Genomic DNA, 16,711 nt, shown 5'->3' with positions numbered 1-16,711 from the left:
ATGTGTCGTAGAATAGACTTTAAAAAGCACAAAATTGTATCGTGGATAGTAAGGAAAAACCTTATCTCATAGACTTTTGTTTTAAGAATTTGCATGCTTGGGTACCATATCACAATATGAAATGGATTTGTGAACTATTGATTACATCAAATTTTGACAGGGCCCCCCTCACATACATGCTGTACAAAGATGTTCGTCATGAGGTCTGTTGGCAATGTGTGCATGCCCAGGTTCTTACCAAAAATCAGATTTGCTTTGGGGGGAAAAAAATTGCTGTCATGTAGAATAGAGATCCACAAACTTCTATAAAGAGCCAGATATTTTAGGTTTTTCAGGTCACATACAGTCTCTGTACAAATATTCTCTGAACAAATATTCTTCTTTGTTTTGTTTAGTTTGGGGGCTTTGTTTGACAACCCTTTAAAAAGGTAAAAAACATTCTTAGCTCAAGAGCTATACAAAAACAGGCCCCAGAGGACCAGATAGGCCTGCAAGCTGGAGACTGCAGCTCCTGACTTAGAAAAACCATGAAGGTGAACAGAGCTTCCTTTGTCTGGGGTCTGTTCAAGGACCACCCTGTGGGCTCTTCTTTCTTAGCTGCTTTCTCTTGGGGCCGAATCGTGTGTAAGTTTAGTCCAAATAAATATATGTCCTTCCTATGCTCTTATCTCTTTAGGGTATCGATGAAACAATCCCTGGAAAATGTACACTGTTAGAGGTAGTGAGAGGAGTTTAAGAAATATCCATAAGGTCACAGAAAAATTGCCCATTGAGAGTAAAGTCTAAGGCCCAAGAAATTTGGAAAAGTTGCTGCCATCCATTTAATGACTTGTTTTTTATATTTTTGTTTTGATGTTTAAGCTTAGAGAGATCCTGGATCCAGCTCTGGAACCCATCCTTTTGAAACAGACTTTCATCAGTGGTGGACGAGTGCTCATTCGCCTTGGAGACTCGGACATTGATTACGATAAAAACTTCAGGTTCTATATGACGACCAAATTGCCAAACCCTCACTACCTGCCTGAGGTACGAGCTGCCGGCCTGAGAGGGTTTTAATGGTGTGATGGGTCTCCCACCTCTTCCCCTCTGCCACACCCCTCCTCCCACCATCCTCCACTTGCTTCTCTTCTGAGTCCTGACCCTGATTCCAGTCACCCTTCGGCTCACCTTCTGCTTGGAACTCAAACCCCTCCCCGCTTGGCCCCCAGGCCCCGCCCTGTCTCACTCCCCTGTGCTCCTTTTCGGCTCATGCCTTGTTCTCCCAGGTCGCCAGCCGCTCCTCGGGACACGGGACACCACTCCCTTCTAATCATTCTTCTCTCTCCTCAGAACAAGGCCATTTGTCCCCTCTTATTTCCCCTCTGAGAAATGAATCAGAGCCTAAGAGAGCCTCTGGGGGAGGGGGTACCTGTCAGTGTCTAAGTGTGCAGGTGCCTAGCAGACAGCCTGCTTAAGAATTCTGGTGACCACCAACATTGGAGAATCATGATTCTAACGTCCAGTGTCTGTACTTAGAGTTCTGGGGAAGGGGCATCTTGTCTCTTCCCCTTCCTCATGCTCTCAGACTATTTGAAGGGAGCTGTGTGAAGCCCACATCCATACACAGGTGTCTGAACCACAGTAAGATCCAGAAGAAGCCCTACTCTTGTGCTGCAGAGCCCAAGGCAGTTGTAACAGAAATGAAGACAGCTGGGACCCCTTTCTCCCTTCCGCAGGGGGCACAGAGGGGCAGCTCTACCCCAGCAAAGCCCGCTGCAGACTCTGGTCCAGGCACAGCCACTCACTCTGCGGGGTCTTCCCTGCCCCGCGGGCCTCCCGTTCTCTAATGGGGCCCAAGCAGTGAGGAAAGGGACTTCAATCAGAACTTCAGTCCTCCATCCTCCACTAAAAATCATCTTGGGATACAGCATTCCAAAGAGTGTCATTTCATTTTAGTTACTGAATTCCTCATAGTTGTCTGTCTTCCCTAGATGTGTTCTGGTTGAATGAAATTGACACATTTCTTGCATAAAATGAGGGAAATGCTACTGATATTAAAAGCCTAGGTCAGGGTTTTCCTTGTCGACCTCAAGCAGTTTAATTACACAGCTGCTGCCAGAGTTCATATCCCAAGTTCCCTTTTAGAGTTGAGAAAAGTGACCCGTGTGCTGACTCACAGCCTTTGATTTCTCACTTTATTTAACTTTTGAGAGGGAACATCACACACCTCCCCAATCCCAGCTTTGTGACTGCAGGTAAATTATTCCATTTCTTGGATCCTCGAGTCAATCAACTATAAAGTGGAGACAAAGGCCACTTCAAGGATTTGTTTATGAAGATTAAATAAGAATAATGTGTGTAGATAAAAAACAAGGTCCTACTGTACAGCACAGGGAACTATATTCAATATCCTGTGATAAACCATAATGGTAAAGAATATTTTAAAAGTATGTATATGTATAACTGAATCACTTTGCTGTACAGCAGAAACTAACACAACATTGTAAATCAACTATACCTCAATAAAATAAAATAAAAATTTTAAAGAATAATGTGTATACGGACTTCCCTGGTGGTCCAGTGGTTAAGAATCTGCCTTCCAATGCAGGGGATGCAGGTTCGATCCCTGGTTGGGGAACTAAGATCCCACATGCCGTGGGAAAAACTAAGCCTACACCACAACTACCGAGCCTGCGCGCTCTGGAGTCCACGCGCCACAACGAAAGATTCCGCATGCTGCGACAAATGTCCCACATGCCACAACTAAGACCCAACACAGCCAAATAAATAAATAATTTAAGAAAAGAATAATGTGTATAAAATATATGACATTCAAACACTCTTATTATATTTGTGATTTTTGCTGTTGACTTATTCAATAACATCAGAATATTATAGTAACATTTTTTCATAAAAATAGTATGATGAGACAAAGTATGTAAAGCTCTATGTATTATTAATAAGATCATCTTTTTAACAAAGACAAACTAAGTGAAAGTCGCTATAACTAAGTGATTTTTATTAGCATATTTAGTCCTCACAAATACCCTATGCATTTTTCCTATTTTTTCCAATTTTTAAGGATCAGGACCTGAAGCTCAGAATGGACTGGCTTGTCCCACATCCTACATACACTGAAGGGTACAGCTAGCATTTGATCCCTGCTTCTTTCTAACCCTTCACTGGCTCACCTTTCCTTAAAACATCATTCTCTAATGGTGGCATTTGAGAAACAAGATTATCACTCATGGCAGCAGGGAAAATCGCATTATAATTTTGTGAGACTAGGATTTTATTGCTTGCTGTGGGGGTGGGGGGCAGTGAGTTCACCATTAGACCCAGGATACATCCAGCTGGGTACTAATGAGCCCTATTCTAATAGAGAAAGCAGTTCCTACTTTATTAGTCTGAACTGATTACTCTATGCTTCTCTTCTAGGTGTGCATCAAAGTTACCATCATCAATTTCACTGTAACCAAATCAGGTCTGGAGGATCAGTTGTTAAGGTAAAAGAAAGGGGGTGGGGGGGCAAAGGTTTCCTACTATTTTGTTTAGAAATTTTGACTAAGAAAAAGATTAGCTCACAAATAGAGGATGGGAGCAAATGATGAAAGAACAAGTGAGGGGAGCCGTAAGTCCGCATGTTTAAATGGGAAAGGCTAGAGGTAAAGCACCTTTTTTAGGTGTGACCAAGAATCACTTCATGGAGGTGATGGAATTTCAGAGTCTCCCATGTCAGGTTGGAAAGAACGTTCCAGGCACCATTTCAGCTTGGCACAAGCAACCGTTAGAAACAGAAATTGAATGACTAGAAGACATCAAGCACTGAGCAGGTTTTCCTAAGAGAAGATGAGAAGAAGCCATGGGAGCTGTGGGGTGCAGTTCTCTGAAATACAAGATAAATAATCAGAGCTTATACATAGTGCTTTGAATAGCCACTGGGACACCCAGCAAAAGAGGGCCTTGTGCATTAGGATGTGGCTGGTAGCATTAGTATTCAGCTAAGTAGTATTCAGGATAAGAACAATGAGAAATAGGAAAAGAAAAATAGAAGAAACTTCAGGGCCCTGACAAAGACCTAATTAAGGTCTCATCACTTTGGCATCAGTGATGTTGTGCGGCTTGAGAAGCCTGAGTTGGAAGAACAAAGGATTGAGCTCATTGTGAGGATCAATGCTGACAAAACCCAGCTGAAAGCTATCGAAGAGAAAATCCTGAAAATGCTCTTCACATCTGAGGGAAATATTCTGGACAATGAAGAACTTATTGACACACTCCAGGACTCAAAGGCAAGTAAAATATTTTTATTATTTATAGAAAGTGTGTTAATTTGGGCTTCCCTGATGGCGCAGTAGTTGAGAATCTGCCTGCCAATGCAGGGGACACTGGTTCAAGCCCAGGTCTGGGAAGATCCCACGTGCCGCGGAGCAGCTAAGCCCGTGCACCACAACTACTGAGCCTGCGCTCTAGAGCCTGCGAGCCACAACTACTGAAGCTTACGCGCCTAGAGCCCATGCTCTGTAACGAGAAGCCACTGCAATGAGAAGCCTGTGCACCACAACGAAGAGTAGCCCCTGCTCACCGCAGCTAGAGTATAATTGCTTTACAATGTTGTGTTAGTTTCTGTTGTATAACAAAGTAAATCAGCTATACGTATACATATGTCCCCATATCCCCTCCCTCTTGCATCTCCCTCCCACCCTCCCTATCCCACCCCTCTAGGTGGTCACAGAGCATGGAGGTGATCTCCCTGTGCTAACCTGCAGAGTCTTTTAAAGCAAGAGCGGTAGCCACCCCTGAGCTGCCGGGGCAGACACAATAACGTGCCTGGCTAGCAGGCCCCTCACCAACCGAAGGAAAGGTAGATAAAATGTAACAACTGCTCTTCTTGTCTGCATTTTTCAAACAAAGCATGTCTCATAAAGAACTGGGACAAGATATAAGTTGAAAGGAACGACACAATTACATACACATATTAATGTCACCCCACTTCAGGAAGCTTCCCTGGGTTTTCCCAGCTGGAATGAATGGCTTCCTTCTTGGAACACCTGACACCTTATCTGCACCTCTAATACAGCACTTGTCACTGTTTACCTTATGTCATAGCTATCCAATTACATGTCTTTTCTCTTCTGTTAAGTTGTTAAGTTCCATGCAGCAAGAATCTATTTTACAAATTGTATGAGTTCTTGGCTTTCCCCTTTGCCAGCTCAGAAACCCATTTTCCTGGGTCTGCTAAGTTGTTACCACCCTTCTGTCTGCTATTTTCTCTTCTGTTCCTCCCATTTTTGTGGATTTGCAGTGTTTTTTAAAAATCCCTTCACTATAACTCTGTCATGGTTTCAGTAGGGAGTAAAGGTACATGTATTGTGACTGCCATCTTTATCTGTCAACTAATTTCTGTTTGCAAGGATTTACCTTGAAGAGGTCCTTTCTGTAGAATAGAGACAGGACTGATTGCTCCTGGGCTGCATTTCCTGCCACTTCCTGCCTATAGTTCATACTCCCCTAAATTCCCAGAGCCCTCATTTAAAACTAGGTCTATCTTCCCTCACCACTGTGGAAGCCTCAAGTCTCTAGGACATAATGTCTATAAGTAGTTACTAAACTCAACTGAGGTATATAGTCTTCTAATATTCTCTGACCAAAAGAAGAAAATGGTTCACTTTGCTTTCTCTTTAGCCCTGGGTTCTGCATTATCAGGGCCTGTGCTCACCAGGGAATAAAGCATTGTTTGTGGGTAGATCTCCATAATTCAACTGCTCCCATGTCAACCTCCCTTTTTCTACTCAGATGTAAAGACTTTAGTTGAGTCCAGTATTGAGACTGGTGTTTCTCACTCAATTCTACCCTTTCTTGCCTCCTCAGGTTCCTAAGGGGTCAACATGGGGAGAATATGAACCTTTGATTCCGGGGCACAGCTTCTGCACCAAGTCCCTCCCCACCCCCATTAGTGGGCTGGGGAGGACAGTCTAGATAGACTTAGCCACTAGCCACGTGCGGCTGTTGAGCCCTTAAAATGTGGCTAGTCTGAACTGAGATGTGTTGTTAGTGTAAAATACACACCAGATGTCCAAGACTTAATCCCCCAAAATGTAAAAGTATCTCAATAAATTTTTATGTTGATTATATATTGATATATATCAAGATAGATTAGATTATATTGGGTTAAATATATTGTAAAAATTCATTTTACTTGTTTCTTTTTACTTTAAGTTAAAAAAGTTAGAATTGTATTTGTGGTTCACATTATATTTCCAGTGGGCAGTGTGGCTCTAGACAGGAACCCGATGATCCCCTTCAATAGTGCAAAAACTGACCAGCGAGCCCATAGTGATTGTTCACAGTCCGTGCCCTAGACCCTGTGACTTCTTGAGACAAGAGGATCTCCCAACCTAGGGATGTCCACACCTGAAGAAGATGAGGGGGAGGGGGAGAGCAAGGACAGACAGCCATAGGGAAAGACAGAGGGACTGAGGGAGACAGAGAAAGGTATCTTAGAAAGCCTACTGGCCAGAAGGCTCCCCAGAACCACAAACCCAAAAGACAGAAAACCAAAAGAACAGCAACACACCTTGTAAACATCTCCAAATTACTTACATTTTACAACCCTTCACAAACGACAGCTTCTACCCCTGAGTTTCCCTGTCTACACCTGAGATGCCAGGAAAAGAGAGAGAACGTTAGACTTGCTTGTTATTCGAGAGTGGGATGTGGTACCACTTCCTTCCAGCCTCTCTCCCCCTGCCTCTTGTGGGCAGTTTCATGGGTGTCCCTTCTCCCTTCATACCTCCTTTTATTACGGGAGCCCAGAATCATTTGAGGACAAGGAAACTGGGGAGCAACTGGGTGTTAGAGTTTCCATGTCAGAAGTTATCCAGGCTCCAGGCTCAGAGAAGTTCTGCTCCACTTCTTCCTGGGCTCCTTGTGTTGCCTATTTCCATTTGCCCATCCCTAACTCTGCCTGGAAAGGAGGTCAGCTCGTCCAGAAGAATGTCATTGAGTCCTGAGACTCAGTCATCTGTCTGGGGGGGTCCCCTTATTATAATCACAAATTCCTCATCTCCTTCTTTCCTTCCTAGACCTAACTGGATATGTTCCAAAAATCCCACCATTTTTTGGAAACAGATCCTTAAGAACTTGTTTTCTTGTGTTTATTCAGATCACTTCCGGTGCCATTAAAATCAGGCTGAAGGAAGCAGAGTCCACTGAACAGATGATAAACACTGCTCGTGAGAAGTATCGTCCAGTGGCCACTCAAGGCTCTACTATGTACTTTGTTATCGCGAGCCTCTCGGAAATAGATCCCATGTATCAGTACTCACTAAAATATTTTAAACAGGTAAGTGTGTTGTTGCTGTTGTTAGTGAAGTTTATCACTGGCTTCGCTTTAAACCCTGTTGAGTTACCTCCTGCCTCAGGCAAATCATGAGTTTAGTTACTGGATAAAATCCTCCAAGAGTTTGAGTTCAGACTATGGTTTAAGCACAGCCCTTAAAGACTCAGGTGCCTGGTATGCACAGAACAATCCACAGAGGATGAAAAGAAAGCTTCTTTGCAAGTTTCATTTTTTCTCTTGGCTTCTCAACTAACAGCTTGCTTGTTTTCCTTCTTACCTGCTTTTCTTTTCTTTAAAGAGTCCCAACTCCATTCTATTTCTCTATACTTTCTCTCCAGTAATACAGCTTCCTTTCCACTGTTAGAGTTTTCTGTGTTGCATCCCAAGTCTCAGATAGCTCTGACCTTATGCAGATTGATTTCTGTATCTTTTTTTTTCCAGAACTTGTTATAAAACTGGCTCTCCTCCCAACCCCTGGGTTTTATTTACAGGGGTTTTACTTGCCTTGTCCCCTTTCCTGTGTTCCTTTCCTACTTTCACCATGTAACTGGGAGAATTCCTTTGTTTATTTATGGTTTCTCCACTTAGTCTCCTATTCACAGTTTAATTTTCTCTGATGTCCCGTGAGTAGGATATTTTCAACTCTCATCCTCTTTTTTAATTTTTTTTCCATATCCCTTTTTTTTAACATCTTTATTGAAGTATAATTGCTTTACAATGGTGTGTTAGTTTCTGCTTTATATCAAAGTGAATTAGCTATACATATACATATATCCCCATATCTCCTCCCTCTTGTGTCTCCCTCCCACCCTCCCTATCCAATTCCTCTAGGTGGACACAAAGCACCGAGCTGATCTCCCTGTGCTATGCGTCTGCTTCCCACTAGCTATCTATTTTAAATTTGGTAGTGTATATATGTCCATGCCACCCTCTGACTTCGTCCCAGCTTACACTTGCCCCTCCCCATGTTCTCAAGTCCACTCTCTACGTCTGCGTCTTTATTCCTGTCCTGCCCCTAGGTGCCTCAGAACCTTTTTATTTTATTTTACTTTTAGATTCTATATATATGGTATTTGTTTTTCTCTTTCTGACTTACTTCACTCTGTATGACACTGTAGGTCCATCTACCTCACTATAAATAACTCAATTTTGCTTCTTTTTATGGCTGAATAATATTCCATTGTATATATGTGCCACATCTTCTTTATCCATTCATCTGTAGATGGACACTTAGGTTACTCCCATGTCCTGGCTATTGTAAATAGAGCAGCAGTGAACATTGTGGTACATGACTCTTTTTGAATTATGGTTTTCTCAAGGTATATGCCCAGTAGTGGGTCGTATGGTAGTTCTATTTTTAGTTTTTTAAGGAACCTCCGTACTGTTCTCCATAGTGACTGTATCAATTTACATTCCCACCAACAGTGCAAGAGAGTTCCCTTTTCTCCACACCCTCTCCAGCATTTATTGTTTCTAGATTTTTTGATGATGGCCATTCTGACCGGTGTGAGGTGACACCTCACTGTAGTTTTGATTTGCATTTCTCTAATGATTAATGATGTTGAGCATTCTTTCATGTGTTTGTTGGCAACCTGTATATCTTCTTTGGAGAAATGTCTGTTTAGGTCTTCTGCACATTTTTGGATTGGGTTGTTTGTTTTTTTGATATTGAGCTGCATGAGCTGCTTGTAAATTTTGGAGATAAATCCTTTGTCTGTTGATTCATTTGCAAACATTTTCGCCCACTCTGAGGGTTGTCTGATGTCTTGTTTATGGTTTCCTTTCCTGTGCAAAAGCTTTTAAGTTTCATAAGGTCCCATTTGTTTATTTTTATTTCCATTTCTCTAGGAGATGGGTCAAAAAGGATCTTCCTGTGGTTTATGTCATAGAGTGTTCTGCCTATGTTTTCCTGTAAGAGTTTTACAGTGTCTGACCTTACATTTAGGTCCTTAATCCATTTTGAGTTTATTTTTGTGTATGGTGTTATGGAATGTCTAATTTCATTCTTTTACATGTAGCTATCCAGTTTTCCCAGCACCACTTATTGAAGAGGCTGTCTTTTCTCCATTGTATATTCTTGCCTCCTTTATCAAAAATAAGGTGATATGTGTGTGGGTTTATCTCTGGGCTTTCTATCCTGTTCCATTGATCCATATTTCTGTTTTTGTGCCAGTACCATACTGTCTTGATTACTGTAACTTTGTAGTATAGTCTGAAGTCCAGGAGCCTGATTCCTCCAGCTCCATTTTTCTTTCTCAAGATTGCTTTGGCTATTTGGGGTCTTTTGTGTTTCCATACAAATTGTGAAATTTTTTGTTCTAGTTCTGTGAAAAATGCCAGTGGTAATTTGATAGGGATTGCATTGAATCTGTACATTGCTTTAGGTAATATAGTCATTTTCACAATGTTGATTCTTACAATCCAAGAACATGGTATATCTCTCCATCTTTGGTATCATCTTGAATTTCTTTCCTCAGTGTCTTATAGTTTTCTGCATACAGGTCTTTTGTCTCCTTAGGTAGGTTTATTCCTAGGTATTTTATTCTTTTTGTTGCAATGGTAAATGGGAGTATTTCCTTAATTTCTCTTTCAGATTTTTCATCATTAGTGTATAGGAATGCAAGAGATTTCTGTGCATTAATTTTGTATCCTGCTACTTTACCAAATGCATTGATTAGCTCTAGTAGTTTTCTGGTCGCATCTTTAGGATTCTCTATGTATAGTATCATGTCAACTGCAAACAGTGACAGCTTTACTTCTTCTTTTCTGGTTTGGATTCCTTTTATTTCTTTTTCTTCTCTGATTTCCATGGCTAAAACTTCCAAAACTATGTTGAATCATAGTGGTGAGAGTGTACACCCTTGTCTTGTTCCTGATCTTAGAGGAAATCATTTCAGTTTTTCACATTGAGAATGATGTTGTCTGTGGGTTTGTCACATATGGCCTTTATTATGTTGACGTAAGTTCCCTCTATACCTACTTTCTGCAGGGTTTTAATAATAAATTGGTGTTGAATTTTGTTGAAAGCTTCTTCTGCATCTATTGAGATGATCATATGGTTTTTCTCCTTCAATTTGTTAATATGGTGTATCACACTGATTGATTTGCATATATTGAAGAATCCTTGCATTCCTGGGATAAACCCCACTTGATCAAGGTGTATGACCCTTTTAGTGTGCTGTTGGATTCTGTTTGCTAGTATTTTGTTGAGGATTTTTACATCTATGTTCGTCAGTGATATTGGCCTGTAGTTTTCTTTCTTTGTGACATCTTCGTCTGGGTTTAGTATCAGTGTGATGGTGGCCTTGTAGAATGAGTTTGGGAGTGTTCCTTCCTCTGCTATATTTTGAAAGAGTTTGAGAAGGATAGGTGTTACCTTTTCTCTAAATGTTGGATAGAATTCGCCTGTGAAGCCATCTGGTCCTGGGCTTTTGCTTGTTGGAAGATTTTTAACCACAATCTCAATTTCAGTGCTTGTGATTGGTTTGTTTTTATTTTCTATTTCTTCCTGGTTCAGTCTTGGAAGGTTGTGCTTTTCTAAGAATTTGTCCATTTCTTCCAGGATGTCCATTTTATGGCATATAGTTGCTTGTAGTAATCTCTCATGATCTTTGGTATTTCTGCAGTGTCAGTTGTTACTTCTCCTTTTCATTTCTAATTCTGTTGTTTTGAGTCTTCTCCCTTTTTTTCTTGATGATTCTGGTTAATGGTTTATCAAGTTTGCTTATGTTTTCAAAGAACCAGCTTTTAATTTTATTGATCTTTGCTATTGTTTCCTTCATTTCTTTTTCATTTATTTCTGATCTGATCTTTATGGTTTCTTTGCTTCTGCTAACTTTGGGAGTTTTTTTGTTCCTCTTTCTCTAATTGCTTTAGGTGTAAGGTTAGGTTGTTTATTTGAGATGTTTCTTGTTTCTTGAACTAGGCTTGTATTGCTACAGACTTCCCTCTTAGAACTGCTTTTGCTGCATCCCATAGGTTTTAGGTCGTTGTGTTTTCATTGTCATTTGTTTTTAGGTATTTTTTGATTTCCTCTTTAATTTCTTCAGTGATCTCTTGGTTATTAAGTAGTGTATTGTTTAGCTTCCATGTGTTTGTATTCTTTACAGATTTTTTCCTGTAATTGATATCTAGTCTCATAGCATTATGGTCAAACAAGGTACTCGATACGCTTTCAATTTTCTTAAATTTACCAAGGCTTGCTTTGTGACCCAAGATATGATCTATCCTGGAGAATGTTCCATGAGCACTTGAGAAGAAAGTGTATTCTGTTGTTTTTGGATGGAATGTCCTATAAATATCAATTAAGTCCATCTTGTTCAATGTATCATTTAAAGCTTGTGTTTCCTTATTTATTTTCATTTTGGATGATCTGTCCATTGGTGAAAGTGGTGTGTTAAAGTCCCCTACTATGATTGTGTTACTGTCGATTTACCCTTTTATGGCTGTTAACATTTGGCTTATGTATTGAGGTGCTCCTATGTTGGGTGCATAAATATTTACAATTGTTATGTTTTCTTCTTGGATCGATCCCTTGATCATTATGTAGTGTCCTTCTCTGTCTCTTGTAATAGTCTTTATTTTAAAGTCTATTTTTCCTGATATGAGAAGTGCTACTCCAGCTTTCTTTTGAGTTCCCTTTGCATGGAATATCTTTTTCCATTCCCTCAATTTCAGTCTGTATGTGTCCCTAGATCTGAAGCAGGCCTCTTTTAGACAGCATATATACAGGTCTTGTTTTTGTATCCATTTAGCCAGTCTATGTCTTTTGGTGGGAGCATTTAATCCATTTACATTTAAGGTAATCATCGATATGTATGTTCCTATTACCATTTTCTTAATTGTTCTGGGTTTGTTATTGTAGGTCTTTTCCTTCTCTTGTGTTTCCTGCCTAGAGAAGTTTCTTTAGCATTTGTTGTAAAACTGGTTTGGTGGTGCTGAATTGTCTTACCTTTTGCTTGTCTGTAAAGGTTTTAATTTCTCCATCAAATCTGAATGAGACCCTTGCTGGGTAGAGTAATCTTGGTTGTAGGTTTTTCCCTTTCATCATTTTAAATATGTCCTGCCACTCCCTTCTGACTTGCAGACTTTCTGCTGAAAGATCAGCTGTTAATAACCTTGTATGTTATTTGTTGTTTTTCCCTTGCTGCTTTTAATATTTTTTCTTCGTATTTAATTTTTGATAGTTTGATTAATATGTGTCTTGGCATGTTTCTCCTTGGATTTATCCTGTATGGAACTCTCTGTGCTTTGTGGACTTGATTGACTATTTCTTTTCCCATATTAGGGAAGTTTTCAACTATAATCTCTTCAAATATTTTCTCAGTCCCTTTCTTTTTCTCTTCTTCTTCTGAGACCCCTATAATTCGAATGTTTCTATGTTTAATGTTGTCCCAAAGGTCTCTAAGACTGTCCTCAATTCTTTTCATTCTTTTTTCTTTATTCTGCTCTGTGGTAGTTATTTCCACTATTTTATCTTCCAGGTCATTTATCTGTTCTTCTGCCTTAGTTATTCTGCTATTGATTCCTTCTAGAGGATTTTTCATTTAATCTATTGTGTTGTTCATCATTGTTTGTTTGCTCTTTAGTTCTTCTAGGTCCTTGTTAAACATTTCTTGTATTTTCTCCATTCTATTTCCAAGATTTTGGATCATCTTTACTATCATTACTCTGAATGCTTTTTTAGGTAGACTGCCTCTTTCCTCTTCATTTGTTTGGTCTGGTGGGTTTTTACCGTGCTCCTTCATCTGCTGTGTGTTTCTCTAAATTCTGATTTTGCTTAACTTACTGTGTTTGGGGGGGGTCTCCTTTTTGCAGGCAGCATGTTCGTAGTTCCCGTTGTTTATGGTGTCTGCCACCAGTGGCTAAGGTTGGTTCAGTGGGTTGTGTAGGCTTCCTGGTGGAGGGTATTGGTGCCTGTGTTCTGGTGGATGAGGCTCAATCTTGTTTTTTCTGCTAATGGATGGGGTTGTGTTCCTGTCTTGCTAGTTGTTTGGCATAGGGTTTCCTGCACTGTAGCTTGCTGGTTGTCGAGTGGAGCTGGATCTCAGCCTTGAGATGGTGATCTCTGGGAGAGCTTTCACCATTTGATATTATGTGGAACCAGGAGGTCTCTGGAGCACCAAGACCCTGTCAGCCACACGGCTCAGAAGAAATGGGAGACAAAAAGAAAGGAAGAAAAAATAAAATAAAATAAAGTTATTAAAATTAAAAATAAAATTTTTTAAAATTATTAAAAATAAAAAGAAAAAGAATGAAAGAAGAGAGCAACCAAACCAAAAAATGAATCCACCAGTGATAACAAGCACTAAAAACTATACTAAAAAACAAAACGGACAGACAGAACCCTAGGACAAATGGTAAAAGCAAAGCTAAACAGGTAAAATCACACAAAGAAGCATATACATACACACTCACAAAAAGAGAAAAAGGAAATATATATATATGTATATATATATATATAGAGAGAGAGAGAGAGAGAGAGAGAAGAGAGCAACCAAATCAGTAAACAAACCTACCAATGATAATAAACTCTAAATACTAAACTAAACTAAACATAAAACCAGAAAGAAATTGTTGCAGAAAGAAAACCCCAAGTCTACAGTTGCTCCCAAAGTCCACCTCCTCAATTTGGGATGATTCATTGTCTATTCAGATATTCCAGAGATGCAGGGTACATCAAGTTGATTATGGAGATTTAATCCGTGGCTCCTGAGGCTGCTGGGAGAGATTTCCCTTTCTCTTCTTTGTTCTCACAGTTCCTGGGGTTCAGCTTTGGATTTGGCCCTGCCTCTGCGTGTAGGTCGCCTGAGGGCATCTGTTCCCTGCCCAGACAGGACGGGGTTAAAGGAGCAGCTGATTAGGGGGCTCTGGCTCACTCAGGCTGGGGGGAGGGAGGGGCACGGAGTGCGGGGTGGGCCTCCGGCGGCAGCAGCCGGCATGACATCACAACAGCCTGAGGCATGCCATGTGTTCGCCTGGGGGAGTTGTCCCTGCATCATGGGACCCTGGCAGTGGCGGCCTGCACAGGCTCCCGGGAGTGTAGGTGTGGATAGTGACCTGTGCTTGCACACAGGCTTCTTGGTGGCTGTAGCAGCAGCCTTAGTGTTTCATGCCCGTCTCTGGGGTCCACACTGATAGCCGCAGCTTGTGCCCGTCTCTGGAGCTCATTTAGGCAGTGCTCCAAATCCCCTCTCCTTGCACACCCAGAAACAATCGCCTTTTGCCTCTTAGGCAGGTCCAGACTTTTTCCAGGGCTCCCTCCTGGCTAGCTGTGGTGCACAAGCTCCCTGCAGGCAGTGTTCACGCAGCCAATCCCAGTCCTCTCCCTGGGATCTGAACTCTGAAGCCAGAGCCTCAGCTCCCAGCCCCCACCCATCCCAGTGAGCAGACAAGCCTCTCAGGCTGGTGAGTGCTGGTTGGCACTGATCCTCTGTGCAGGAATATTCTCCGCTTTTCCCTCTGCACCCCTGTTGCTGTGCTCTCCTCCGTGACTCCGAATCTTCACCCCTGCATACTCCCCGTCTCCGCCAATGAAGGGTCTTCCTAGTGTGTGGAAACTTTTCCTCCTTCACAGCTCCCTCCCCGAGGTGCAGGTCCCATCCCTATTCTTTTGTCTCTATTTTTTCTTTTTTCTTTTGTCCTACCCAGGTACATGGGGAGTTTCTCACCTTTTGGGAAGTCTGAGGTCTTCTGCCAGCGTTCAGTAGGTGTTCTGTAGGAGATGTTCCACATGTAGATGTATTTCTGATGTATTTGTGGGGAGGAAGGTGATCTCCACGTCTTACTCCTCCGCCATCTTGAAGGTCTCCCCACTCTCATCCTCTTTTAGGCAGCGTTCTAGTATCTCCCAAAAGCAAATTCAATGTCACAAAACTTTGGCAAGCAATGTCAGTTTACCCGAAGATTTCCAGGGGAGACAGAGAGTTTTGCATCACTCATCACACAGCAAAATGTATCAAGCATCCACAGGGGTCCCCTCTGTTCACCTCCGGAGTTTCTCTCAGCCCATCCCCCACATGGCCTCTCTGGCTGTTTCCCATCTACCAGCTCCCATTCCCCTGTTGTCTTTATTGTTCCCTTTTCTGTGCAGAGCAGTTTAGCTCACTCTGGCTTCTTTAATCATTATGTGCTCACACACATAATACAATTCAAAGGCGTCTGCATACACACCACTCACAGTAGAAAACAGTAATAATTGTAAATAGATCCCCTTTCCCTGCCACACATCTTTACTTCCTGCTACATGCCCTTATACCTCTAGCCAGTGCTGGCTCTCACTCCGGAGGCCAGGCCAGCCCAGGCCTCATGTTTTTAAAACACTGCTCTGTACTCTGGGGATCCAAAATGGATTTTCACAGACATTGCCCATCAAACACAGTTCAGGTTCCAAAGCCACATCCAACCTGTCCCTGTTCTGTCTCTAGAGCCACATTTCCCACTAGTCCTCTGCCAGCAGCCAAATGGATCCATTCACATTCCCTGGACTCCCCAGATGCTTCTGTGTTTATGACCCTCTCTGTTTAGAATGCCCTCCCTCCCAGATTAAGTGCCACCTTCTCATTAAGTGAAGCCTGTGGATAAGGCTGCAGTCTTCTGGGGCTGGATGTCCAAAATGGTCACTTACGTGGCTGGGATGTCAACTCCTACAGTCACCTCTCCATGTGGCTTGGGTGCTCACAACAGGGCTGCCCCAAGAGGGCAGCTCCCAAAAGCAAATGTTCTAAGAAGCCAAGGTAGAAGCTACAAGGCCTCTTCTGACCTATCTTTGGATGTCAGGCAGCATCACTTGTGCTATTGTCTCTTGGTCAATGGAGTCACTAAAGCTAGCCCAGATTCGAGAGGAGGGGATTTAGGCTCCACTTCTGCATGGAAGGAGTAGCAAACAATTTGCAGCAATCTTTCTCCAACACGTGTGAATGCCTCATGTGGAACTTCCACCACTCTGCTTGGGGTGGTGGGCTCTTCTCTCCTGCTGAAGTCTGACCTCCCAGAAGGCAGGAAGGAAGTCTCACCCAACCCTGCTTCCCCCCGTGGTGCTTAGCACCATATGACACATCATGAGTGTCTCATGAGTGAAGAGGCTGTTTGCATCCCTCCATTAAAAATGGCTGTTGAAATATTCAAACAATTTTTATATACTAGACCAAGCTTAGTTTTTCCTCTAGATGTCTTGTTTGTTGGTCAGGGGGCCGGCAGCAATAGGAGCTGCAGGAGAGAACGGAAATGAAGAATTGAGAGAAATGAGAGGCATGTTGTGTAGGCACACCTGGGCTCTCTTCCAACGAGAAGTGCATCTGCTGTGGCAGCCTTTAGAAGCCATTTCTACTCGGGTCACAGCTCAGTTCCTAAAGGCAGGGGTTGCCGTTCTCACACCTCTTCCTTTAGTTGGTG

At 42.0% G+C, this 16,711-nt stretch overlaps 1 protein-coding gene across 1 annotated transcript in view; it reads left to right on the top strand.

The window, feature by feature from the left end:
- DNAH6 (dynein axonemal heavy chain 6) overlaps positions 1-16,711 on the top strand; it is a 288,178-nt gene that overhangs the window by 201,230 nt on the left and 70,237 nt on the right. Inside the window, exons 55-58 of the mRNA XM_060170018.1 lie at positions 862-1,026; positions 3,418-3,485; positions 4,088-4,268; positions 7,142-7,321. Coding sequence (XP_060026001.1) covers positions 862-1,026; positions 3,418-3,485; positions 4,088-4,268; positions 7,142-7,321 — 594 coding nt within the window. The remainder of the gene's footprint in view (positions 1-861; positions 1,027-3,417; positions 3,486-4,087; positions 4,269-7,141; positions 7,322-16,711) is intronic.

Source organism: Lagenorhynchus albirostris, chromosome 13, assembly GCF_949774975.1.
Source record: "Lagenorhynchus albirostris chromosome 13, mLagAlb1.1, whole genome shotgun sequence".
Lineage (NCBI taxonomy): Eukaryota > Metazoa > Chordata > Mammalia > Artiodactyla > Delphinidae > Lagenorhynchus > Lagenorhynchus albirostris.
Note: the sequence above shows the minus strand (reverse complement) of the source record. Positions and strands in the feature narration are given on the sequence as shown.